This window comes from Myotis lucifugus, unplaced genomic scaffold, assembly GCF_000147115.1.
Source record: "Myotis lucifugus unplaced genomic scaffold, Myoluc2.0 scaffold_3797, whole genome shotgun sequence".
Taxonomy (NCBI): Eukaryota; Metazoa; Chordata; class Mammalia; order Chiroptera; family Vespertilionidae; genus Myotis; species Myotis lucifugus.
Window position 1 is genome coordinate 2,107 of NW_005874845.1, and position 12,049 is coordinate 14,155.

The 12,049-nt window shown below is 65.3% G+C and overlaps 1 protein-coding gene across 1 annotated transcript; it reads right to left on the minus strand.

Annotated features, from left to right (window-relative positions):
• Window positions 1-1,585: 1,585 nt before the first annotated feature.
• On the minus strand, window positions 1,586-10,186 carry LOC102429292 (tensin-3-like; the record flags this gene model as incomplete). Its single annotated transcript, XM_014450793.2, has 7 exons — window positions 10,002-10,186; window positions 8,792-8,904; window positions 8,413-8,473; window positions 7,403-7,478; window positions 2,918-3,047; window positions 2,558-2,623; window positions 1,586-1,690 (listed from the first exon to the last, which is right to left on the minus strand). Coding segments are annotated over exons 1-7 (736 nt in total), but the record flags the coding sequence as incomplete, so codon positions are not given.
• Between the last annotated feature and the right edge of the window lie 1,863 nt (window positions 10,187-12,049).

Sequence of the window (12,049 nt, forward strand, 5' to 3'; positions counted from 1 at the left end):
CAGGCTTCTTCGCGCCACCGCCACCATCTCCTGCCTCGGACGCTCTGTCTGCTGTGCAGCCCCAGGCAGAATGGCTGTCCCGGTGCCAGGGGTTTTGCAGAAGCCACCCACCCACACCCACACACATACATGCATGCACACATGCACACACACACACACACGCACACACAGGCACACGCCTGCCTACCTTCCACTCCGCCCAGCAGCCCCTTCAGTCTATGTGGGACCTGCTTTTCCTTTTCCGGGAAGAAAGCTCCAGCCCAGAGGAGCAGCATCCTGGGGGGCGTGCCTCCCAAGGGCCGGCCTCCTCACCCCCCCCCCCCAGCACCGCCTCCCTCCCCCGCGAGCATGAGCACAGAAGGTGGAGGAGCCTGTTGGCTGAGCAGGCAATGTAAACAGGAGGTGGGGCTCAGAGCACTCAGGGTTGGTGAAATTTGAACCCTGGAGGCGGAGGAGGCGGAGAAAAGCTCCTCAAGGCAGGGCCAGGCACCAGGCCTCCCCCGCCCTGCCAGGCAGTGCCAAGCGCGGGTCCTGGGCAGCTTCTGCAACCGCTGCCTCCTCCGAACACCAGCCAGGACGCGGCCTCCGCCTCCCTCTCCTGGGCCCTGCGAGGTCCCATGGCGGGGGCTGTCACCCCGAAGCCGAGTTCCCCTCACAATCCCCCCCGCCCCCCCATAACGGGCAGCTTTCCCTCCCCGGGCCCTGGGTCTGCTCGCTCTGCACACCTTTGGAGGGAGGCCCAGACCTGCGCTGAGACAAGAGGGAGGTGAGAGAACCTGCACCCACGACAGGGGGAGGGGCTGCGTGGGGGCCCTTCTCTCTCGGCTCCTGATTCCAGGTATCACGTATTTAAAGGCGGCGCTCTTTCCTGCCAGGATGTCTGAGCCCCACAGGAGGAAGTGCACCTGCAGGGAGGCCTGGACCCGCCTCTTGGGAGGAAGTGCACCTGCAGGGAGGCCTGGACCCGCCTCTTGGGAGGAAGTGCACCTGCAGGGAGAGGCCAGGGCCTGCCCGTCACCAGGGCCTGGTTCTCAGTCGGTGGTTGAAAGAGATGAACCACCGAGTTCTCAGGAGCCCAGGAAACTCTGTGCCCTGACATCAGTCGCCTCCGGTGGCCTCTCCCGTAAACCCTTCCCTCCTCACGGCAGCCCCCAACCAGAGTGCACATCCGAGGGGAACGGAGAGCAGGTGTGGGAAGAGGACTCATGAACACAGACATGACGCAGCCCCGAGCCCAGGCCGCCAGTGACACAGAAACAAACCGGAAGGCCTGCTGCCCCAGCCGCCGCCCCGGCCCTGACGCCTCGTGTGCGACGGGAAGGGATGGGGAGGGGAGCGGTCCCTGCGACAGGCGGCTACACCGTCCACAGGGAAGCTCCCAGGTGGTCGTCTTACCGACTGCCCCCCGCCCATCACAGCCCACCAAGAGCCTGACCCAAGTCGCCAAGCCCAATCTCGCAAGCACCCCAAGCCCCCAAGGGCGGGGTGCTGCCCTCTACACAGAAGGTGGGGTGCCCAGCCTCCCGGCCCCTCGGGGACCGTTCTGACCCAACGTGTGGCAACGATGCCAGACCCCCAGACGCACCTTCCCCGTCAGCTCCCAGGTTCTCGTACGAGTCCCAGCGGATCAGCGGGTCAGCCGTGTTGAAGTCCACGCTCACGCCATGGTTGCTGCGGAAATGCTCACAGCCTGCAGGGGGCGGGGACACGGATCAGTCAGCCGAGCCGGCGGCTCTGGGGCTGGGCACCGGGTCAGCCCTGCCCTCCAGGCCTGGCATCGCCACGCGAGCACCCACGGGCCCGGACACATCACCGCAACGGCTCTGCAGGAAGGAAAGGCGGGCGCGGCCCTCAGCCCACGCGTGCGGCCGGGCTCAGAAGCTCCCGCTGTCGGGGGCTGAGCCAGGAGGGCGACCGGCTCACACAGCGAGTGCACGCGGGGCTGAGAGGCCACACGCGGGGATCTCAGGGTGGAAGAGCCATCAGCCGAGGATGAAGGGCTGGTGGCTCTTCCAGTGCATTTTCAGAAGAAGGAGAATCTACTTTAAACACAAGTGTTTGCGACTGCAGAACGTGTCATCTTCCTTACAAACATCGGCTGTTCGGTAAGGAGAAGAGTAAACATTTGGCGTCACCGCCCCCAGGAGGAGGGACAGAACTCAGGGGACAGGATGTGGCCCGTCATCGCCGCTAAGAGCCTACGGTGAAGACCTGTATCAGGAGCCTGCACGGTGTGGCTCAGTGGGTACAGCGTCAGCCAGGGACTGAAGGGTCGCAGGTTCGATTCCGATCAAGGGCACGCACCTGGGTTGCAGGCTGGTTCCCGGGCCGATCAGAGGCAACTGATCGATGTGTGTCCCTCACATCGATGTTTCTCTCTCTGTGTCTCCCCCTCCCTTCACTCTCTCTAAAACTCAATGGGAAAAATATCCTCGGGTCAGAATTTAAAAAAAAACCCCACAACAAATAAAAAAAACCTATATCATGAAAATTCCCAAACATGGGCAAAGGTGGGCGACATCCAGAGACCCCACACCAGCCCCCGCCCTGCACCCACCTTGGATCCTCTCGGGGGAGGCCGAGAACACGAGCTCGATCTTCCCGCTGGCAGGAAAGCGGTCGTCTGCAATAGAGAGCGACATCAGCGGCACGCGGGGGTGAGGGACGGGGCACGGAGGCCGGTGTCCCCACCACCCGGCCAGGACACACAGCCCAGAGCCACCCCAGTGCCCGGCATGGACACATCGGCGGCTCGCTGTTTCTCTAGAACGCCTTCTGTGCTGTCAGCTGTCAGTCCTTCCTGGCATTGGTCACAGTTTGGTCCATTGGGTCGTTAGGGGAGGGGCAGGGAGAAGAGAGAATCCCACAGGCACCTGCAGCTCCTCCACACTGTCCGCCTCCATCCGCGGGGCCTCACCTTGGCAGGCGCTGTCCAGGTCCTGCTTCCCGAACACCAGGCTGCAGCCCTGCACGGCGCCCGTGTGGAACTGCAGGCGGAAGATGACGTCACGGGTGGCCGAGCGGTACTTCTTGTGGTAGCACTTCACCTGGGGAGAGGAACGGAGGCTGCAGGACAGCCCCTCCTCCCTCCGCCTGCGACAGCACGGGGCGTGCACGGGACGGCCGAGGAGGGCTGGGGCTGTGCACGGAGGCCGAGGAGGGCTGGGGTTGTGAGCTGGGAGCAGAGCCAGGTGGGCTGGGGCACAGGTCACACTGGGCCGTCCCCAGGGAACCCCGGTGCGCAATGCTCAGTCCTCGATGGCCACCCCGGCCACGCAGACGCCCACAAGCAGTCTCCTGGGGAGACGTGTGCCACGTGGAATCCATGGCCTCTTTCCCCTCAACATCAACAAATGCTCGTGAGGAAGCGTTTCTGTCGTCTGAACTCTCCGTGCTCCCACAAAAGAAGCAGGTGGTCATTACAGCGTGTGATGTGCAGCATGCGTATGCATGGGCTGCGATTAGAGAGAGACGGGGCAGGGGGGGCACAGGGAGGGAGAGAGAGAGAGAGAGAGAGAGAGAGAGAGGAGACAGGGAGGGAGGCAGAGAGAGACACAGAGGGAGAGGAAGGCAGGGGACGGTCTGTGAGGTTCACGCGTGTCTGAGGGTGAGGAACGGCTAGAACACGCGGCTGTGGGGCCGGCACGCACACCCTCCAGCCTTGCTCTCCACCAGCCACATGCGACCGGCCGTGCTCAGGGTGAACTCAGCCGTGACGGGCACGTAGGGGGCGGTCCCTGTGTGAGGGATTCTGACCTGCGGCCCCTGAGCTGCTGTTGGCAGGTGCTGGTCTCTCACAGCCCCGCCCAATCCCGGGGCCGCACGAGGCAGCTCTCCTCACCTCCATCCACAGCAGCCAAGCACCTGGCCCGGGGGCGAGGCTGGAGGGCCAGCCTGGAGCACCTGCCGGGCTCAGGGTCGGCCAGTCCTGCTCCCCATGCCCGAGGTCAGCCTCCCCAGATGCACCCCCGAATCATCTCAGCTCCCGCGTGGATAACACAGACTGCAAAACCTGGGGGACCCCCAGTGCACCCCCGACGGGGAGAGTCAGCCGTTTCGCCGGCTGTGCTGGTGGCCGTCTAGACAGGCCTCAGGAATGTCTCCTGAGAAAGCGCCCGCCGCAGCGGGCTGGCTGGTCCCCCCGCAGCCCGCGCCCCGAGTCCCCAGAGCCGATGACTGGGCTCCGCTGGCCCTTCATTCCCGCAGGCGGGTCAGCAGGTGCTGCTGCCCCTGAACCCCGAGGCCCCAGCGCTGGGACCACAGGCGGGAGGAGCCCAGCCCTGCAGCCCAGGGGACTCGGACCATCCGGGGGAAGGACGGACACGCAGGAAGCTGGGAGGTGGGGACAGGGGAGACCCTGAAACAGCCGCTTGGAGCCAGTACCGGGAGAGGCAAGCCCTGCCCTTCCCGCCGCTCGCAGGAAGCAGCGCACAGCGGTCTCTGCCCCCGGAGGCCCTGGGAGCATCGGGACCGGAGCCTGCAGCCAGGGGCCCGAGCCGCAGCGGCCACAGCGCAGGACGAGACACGCAGGGCGCGACGTGTTTACCGGCGAGCGGGCTCTGGGCGCCGGCCAGGCTCCCACGGGCCTGCCCCACGCATTCCTCACCGGGTGACATAACGCCCGCGTGTTTACTGCGCCTGAGCCCCGCCCTCCCCTCCCTGAGCCCTGCCCTCTCCTCCCGCGGGAGGAGCTGACCTTCAGCGCCAGGTGTGCCGGGCGCGTCAGCCATGCCGGCCCGGGGCAGGAGGAGTGACAAGCAGCTCCGCTCCCGCGCCTTCCGCCCCCTCCCCGGCCAGCGTGGGCAGGGCCGGGCCGCCTTCCCTGCGGCCCAGGAGCCGCCCAAGGGCCTCAGCGGCCAAGCTCTCTATGGAGAACGGAGGCTGCTCATGCACCCGCCCCGGAAAGGCTCGGCTCGCTCCACCCGGGCCACTTTCGCCACGTGCAGAGGTGCCGGCCCCGCCAAACGCGGACCAGCCAGGCGCACGGAGCACACGTGTGCCCGCGGGTCACGGGGTCGCGGAGGGGTGACCGGAGGGGACTGGTACCTGTCTTGCCTCTCAGACTCAGCAACCAAAGGCCCCCCCCCCCGGGGGACACGCCCACCTGGCTCCCGGGACACGCCCACCTAGCTCCCCGAGACACGCCCACCTAGCTCCCCAGACACGCCCGCCTAGCTCCCCGAGACACGCCCACCTCGCACCCCCTGAGACACGCCCACCTGGCTCCCGGGACACGCCCACCTGGCTCCCCCAACCCCGAGACACGCCCACCTCGCTCCCGGGACACGCCCACCTGGCTCCCGGGACACGCCCACCTAGCTCCCCGAGACACGCCCACCTAGCTCCCCAGACACGCCCGCCTAGCTCCCCGAGACACGCCCACCTCGCACCCCCTGAGACACGCCCACCTGGCTCCCGGGACACGCCCACCTGGCTTCCGAGACACGCCCACCTGGCTCCCCCGAGACACGCCCACCTCGCTCCCGGGACACGCCCACCTCGCTCCCGGGAACCTCCCGGCATCTTCTCTTCCTGCGCTGATCCCTCAGGTCATTTCAGGAGGGTCCGGCCCCGGGACGTGCACAGCCGCACGGGTGGGACCTCAGGGGCCCCTGGTCCTCGGCTGCCCGGAGCCCCGCTCCCACCTTGGAACCTGAAGCTCGTCCCTGCGCCTGGGCAGTCACACCAGGCCCCTGACCCGCGGACCCCTGCACCTCCCAGCCCTGGAATCTGAGCTCGGGGAGTGGGTCTGCCCGGCCATTCACGGGCGGTGCTGGGGGACCCGGGGACCCGGCCTCACGGGGAACCGTCCAGGAGGGTTTGCTGGGTGAACACAGGGAGACAGGCGGACCTGCGCCCCGGATTCGGACGCTGGAGCGCTGCCCCGCGGCTGAGGCTGTGCTCAGAGCTGTGTCTCTAGGAGGTGGTGGTGGGGAGGTCACCAGGGCCTGACCCATGTGACGGCCTCACAGGAGAGGCGAGGAGGACACAGCGGGGTGCGCAGGAAGCAGCCGTCCATGATTGTCTCTCATCACTGATGTTTCTCTCTCTCCCACCCTGTCTGAAATCAATAAAAATATCCTTAAAAAACAAAAAAAAAAGTAAGCCCAGCCACGAGAAACCTCGCCTCCCATCCAGGCTCCTCGTCGGCTGAGAACGTGGGTTCAGGATGGGACCCTCAGTGCTCCCGCTGGGGAGCGGACGCCAGAGCTTTCGCTGCGGCGTTGGGATGGCCAAGCGCTCAGCTCGATGCCTTGCTGCTGCCTCACCCCTTCTCATCCCCTCAGGACCCCAGGGGACTCTTTCCCACGGCCCCTCCCTCACAGGCCCCTCCCCCATGACCCCTCCCTTTCAGTGGCCAGGGAGGCTGGACAGACCTGGGGCCCCAGCCAGAGGGCTGCTCCCCTGGAAAGTGTGTGCAGGGTGTGGGTGTGCCCAGGGTGTGGGTGTACCCAGGGTGTGGGTGTACCCAGGGTGTGGGTGCCTGTGGTGTGGGTGCCTGTGGTGTGGGTGTGCCCAGGGTGTGGGTGCCCAGGGGTCTGTGTCCTCCTGACCCCACTGGCTTAACACTGAGAATTCAGGTGGGACACGATGGAGTTCACAGCCACTAAGAAACAGTCTTAAAACCCATATTTTTAGGGGAAATTCATGAGAATCCTTAAACGGTGAATGAATCATTTGTAATAAAACAAAAAGCTATCCCTTGGACCATGTCACTGATCTGGGCCACACAGACTCCACAAAAGCTAATCTCTGCACCCGCCTCCCAGAATCACTTCACACGTAGGACGTTTTCTATGGTCAAGATGCATGAAAGGCCACGATGGGCCAGCTGGTCCACCTGAGAACCAGCCCAGGAATCAGAACCTGCTCAAGGAATCAGCGTCTGAGCCCTAGCCGGCCCCGCGATGACCCCGAGATGACCCCGCGATGACCCCGCTGAATCTCACACTCGGCTGCCAAAGGCAGGTCCACGACTTATATCCTCCCCTGAAGGCCTCTGACCAACAAAGGCTGCACCTCACGGTCGGGAACGTGGCCGTGGGGAGGGCCGTGGCTGACACGCATCGAGTGCCTGTGAATGTGGCCGTGGGGGGGGGCGCAGTGGCTGACACACATCGAGTGCCTGTGAACGTGGCCGTGGGGGGGGGGGGCGCAGTGGCTGACACATACTGAGTGGCCATGAATGTGGCTGTGGGGGTGCAGTGGCTGACACATACTGAGCGACTGGGATATACTCTGTCCCTCTCGGTAAAGCGGCTTCCCTCAGATTAATCAACTGCCTTGAGGTAACGGCTGCTCCCCCCTTCGCACAGGTTTCTGGGGCCAAGGTTCCCTGTCCCTGTTCTAGGGTGACTTTCCCCCCCGAGCGGTGGCCAGGGGCGCAGGGGGCAGCACTCACCATGACGTCCCCTTTCAGGAGCTGGGCCGGCTCTATGGCGATGTAGATGCGACTCGGGTTTTCGGGGCCAACATTGCTTTGGAAAAACAAGGAGGCGATGGTCACGTCATCGCAGGGCTTCCCGGGAGGAAGGCGTTTCGAGAAAAGCAACCCGACAACTGAAAGCTCAGAAGTTACACAGAATCCTCCGGGGACAAGGCTCAGGAGCGGGAGCTGCCGGCCGGGGGACACGGTGCCCATGCCTCGGCCTTGGAATTAGCGGAGGGCGCTGTCCCCCGGCCCGGGCCCAGCGAGTCAGAAGCGAGAGCAGCTGGATTAGCGGAGGGCGCTGTCCCCCGGCCCGGGCCCAGCGAGTCAGAAGCGAGAGCAGCTGGTTTTCAGTGGCGACATGGGGGTGAGGGCACTTTTTGCCTCCACTCACTCTCCGTGAATGTTCACAAGGTGTTTAGGCCAGCACCAAACAGCCCAGAATGGGTGCAAATTCTGAGCTTGGTCTGGCCGGCGTGGCTCGGGGGCTGAGCATCAACCTCCGAACCAGGAGGTCACGGTTCAATTCCTAGTCAGGGCACATGTCCGGTTGTGCGCTCGATCCCCAGTGTGGGGTGGGCAGGAGGCAGCCGATCCCTGATTCTCTCATCATTGGTGTCTCTCTCTCTCTCCCTCTCTGAAATCAATAAAAATATATTAAAAAGAAAAAACAAGTTCTGAGTATGTGCATCTATCCTGTCTAAATGCAAAGGGCAGAGAAAGGCCAACGGTAAAGGCTGTCACAGGGCGGGACCTGCTTCCTTCCCCACAGCACATGGGGCCCGCCTCCGTCCACGCCCCACCGTGAGCCTGACAGCCAGCCGGGTGGCGTGTGGCGGTGGTGAAGCTGGGCTGGGACGCAGCACCAGCCACCGAGGAGCACTGACCACGGGCATCCTCTGCCCCACGCCCCTCCTGTCGCAGAGCTGGCCCGACTGCCCGATGCCACTCCTGGCACAAGCCCACGAGGCTGGCGCACTTACTAGATCCCCGAGGTATAGACGGGCTGCATGGCCTGGTACAGCTTCAGGAAGGGCCGGCACACTGCAGGGGAGGAGAGAGGGAGGGGGGGAGAGAGGGAGAGAGAGAGAGGTCGATCTTCCGTGAGCGCGAGGAACCACGCAGGACTGCGGGGAGGGAGCCGGTGCCCACTAGCTGCCTTAGGCTTGGACTCAGCGCCGCAGTCGCACGGCAGCATGAGGGGCCCGGGGTCGCCTGGGCTGTCTGTCCTTCCTGATAAGCGAGTGGCCCACCTCGCACAGGGGGCTCTGTCCAGTCCTGACCGGGGGCCTGGGCCTCAGGACGGAGGGGTGCCTGGGCAGTGCAGGGACGGGGATCTCCAGCCCGCGGGGGGGCACTCACCCCCGCCCGTGTCAAAGTTGGGGGTGCCGTGCAGGATGACGAAATGCAGGAAGAGGGGCGAGGCGTTCATCTTCACTGTCCCCGACAGCAGCCCGCTGAGGAACTGGACGTACCTGCGAGGCACAGGCGGTGAGCGCCCAGGTGGCACCTTGTGGCCCGGCCTGGGGGGACCCAGGGGGGAGCTAAGCAGCCCGTGCATCCGGTGGTGCCTGCACGTCCCGCATGTGCCTGTGACCGTCAGGGGGCGGTTCTACACCGACGAGTCTGCCCGGCCAGTGTGGCCCAGTGGTTGGGCATCGACCTATGAACCAGGAGGTCATGGTTCCCTTCCCGGTCAGGGCACACAGGGAGGCAGCCGATCCATGATCCTCTCTCATCATTGACGTTCCTGTCTCTTTCCCTCTCCCTTCCTCTCTCTCTAAAGTCAATAAAAATATATTTAAAAATAATAATAAAATAAAAATAATGGGATGTTTCCTCGCTGGGCCCTGGGGCTCGGGGTGTGGGAGGGACCGGAGTGGGGGCCCAGCCTGCCATGCCCAATGCTGCCCGACCACGGCCCCTCCCTCCTCCCGGGGGGCCAGACTCCAAGCACCAGGAACACCCCCAATATCCGACCATGGCATGGGTGTCCCCCGCCCAGGACGGCCGTCCTCCGACTGAACCACCAGCAGGCTCAGCCTCACTTATATTTTTTTAAAAAATCTCTAAGTTATGCCTGCAATTCACGCACTGTGCTCCTTTAGTTCAAAATAGGCGGCTGGGTTTGTGCATGAAGCAAGCTGAGCCGGTTAAACACAGAGTTAGGCGACCCGGCTGCCAGCCCTGCTTTGCGGAAGGTGTGAGGGGACACGGGCTCTGCCAGTCCCTCTCCTGGGGCTCCCACCGTCCTGGCGGTGAACAGCTCCTCTGTCCTCCAGCATAAACAGGGGCTCCCCAGGGTCACCCGGGGGTGGGAGGCCTGGGACCAGAGGGCTGGCTGCTGCCGCCAGGCCTGGCCACCAGGGGGCTCCACACACCTCCCCTTTCACCCAGGGGCTGCCTGTCAGAGCCACCAGGTCAGCAGGAGGGCGGCCCTGCCTCCCCACGGAGCCCTCCCTCCCCCACCAGCGAGCCCTCCCTCCCACTCCTGGCCGCCCAGGGCCGTCTGTGTGTCTGCGTGTTGCACCCGTCGGCCCTCATGGCTGTCCCCTCCAGCCGGGACACGTACCGCTTCTGGGAGGGCTGCATCAGCGCGGAGACCTTGTCGTCGTAATACTTCTTCATGGCAAACCTGTCGAGGGCCTGGTCGGCGCTGGGGAGGAGAGACGGCGTGTCAGCCCCGCGCGGACACGACAGAGGCCGGTGACAGACACGTCCTTGGCTGCGCTGGGCCCGCGCCCACCAGGTCCCCATTTTTGGGGGCACCCATGCGAGCCCACCTTCACCTCTTCTCCCGGACCCGAGTCCCCACAGACGCACCGAGGCCACAGTGGACCCCAGGCGCAGGCCCCGACCCCGTAGAAAGCAGCAGCCCCGCCCAGGGCTGTGGCCCCAGGGGACGCCGCACGGCCCCCAGGGGCGCCGGCCTGGCCCCCGCACGGCCCCTGGCCACACGCCTCCGACAGGGGAGCGGGCTTCAGAGGCTCTGGGCGAGACTGGGGGGTGGACCACATGTCAGCGTCACAGGGGAGCGGACGCTCCCGAGGCCACCGTCCGTGGGCACCCCCCCCCCCGCCGTGCCCCAAAGGCGTGTTTGGGACCCACAGGGGCGGCCGAGTGCTTCCACGGGGAGTCACGGCCTGGACAGGCTCAGAGGTCAGAACACGCGCCGCCCGGAGGAGACGAGGCCCTCGGGCGGCACGGCTGTTTGTGACGTGACTCATTCCACGCCGGCTCCTCCGGGAACCCCTCCCGGGCACAGGGGCTGTCTCGCCCCCCGCTGCCCCCCCGATTTCAGCACAGCCCGTGGAATGTGAGGTCAGACGGCGTCACCAGGCTCATGGCCGCCCAGAGCTCCCTGTAAAGTCTGGTCTGAGTGTGGCCTCTGCTTAGAGAAACGTGGGTGCTCGCGGCTCCAGAATCACGTCAGAAATGGGGCCAGGGCAGGGGCCAGGCTGGAGGCACCAAGCAGACGGGAGGACGGTGGCCGCCCCCTTGGGCCCACACGGGCCGCTGCTGCGCATCCACCGTTGGTCTGGGTCCCGGACGCGGTGGTGGCGGGGGCACTGGCTCTCACGCGCTGGGAACACGGTTTCGTAGAAAAGCCACCCGTCCCTTGTCTGGCAGCCCCTTGTTTTAGTGAAGGCCCTGGTGCTCATGCTCGGCGGCGTGGCTCCCGGGGCATGTGGTGAGCAGGGCCCTGCCGCCCACGTGTGTCTCCCGGCGCCGGTGCGGATGCTCTTCCCGCTCTGTGCCCGGAACTTTCCGCTTGGATCTCGGAGCGGAGTCTGTGGCCCGAGGAGCCCGCTCCCCGGACGACCTGGGAGTGACCTTGAGGCACAGCCGTGACAGCCCAGCGGTGACTGTTGCCGCGGCCACGTCAGTGGAGGGTCCGCAGCAGCCGCCGCTGCTCTAGGGCAGGGTGGGCGGGTGGGCGGGTGGGAACCACTTCCTGCCGAGGCCCTGTGGGCGGGTATGACATCACCCGGCCACACAGAGTCACACACTTAGGTCAGCGTGCAGTTAACCCCGCGTCTTGGCAGGGCCAGACCACAGGCCTGGGAGGGCCGTATACAGCCCGCAGCCGCACGTCCCACCCGTCCTAGGAGAACCGGGGGCCCTTGGACAGGCAGCCCTGGCAAAGGCTGAAACTGTGACCTTCTCCGCGTGGGACGGAGGGAGCTGCGCAGCCCCGCCCCCCCCAAGGGCATCGGGAGACAATGAGGTGCGAGCGAGCTGGTCGCCAAAGCTCTGAGCTGTCCCTCCGCCCGACAGGCACCCAGTCCTGCTGCTCCGGCTGCCCGCCCTGTGGCTGTACTGGGTGCCCCACATGCCACAGCACAAGGACCGGCCACAAACCCCGGGAGACAGCCAGCACCCTCTCACGGGCGGGTGTGTCCACCGCGTGGCCGTGCAGCTGAACCCCGAGCGTGACGGCTCGGAAAGGCGGCTCTCAGCCGCCTGTGGGTGACGAGTGAGGAAGCTCTCAGTCTCCTCATTTCCAGCCCCACAACCCCCCCCCCCCCCCCGGCAGTGGGGACCGCGCGCCTATTGTTAAATAAAGGGCATGGGGTTCGTGCTGTATACCTTCTTCCTGTTTATAGGGGACGAGGCGTT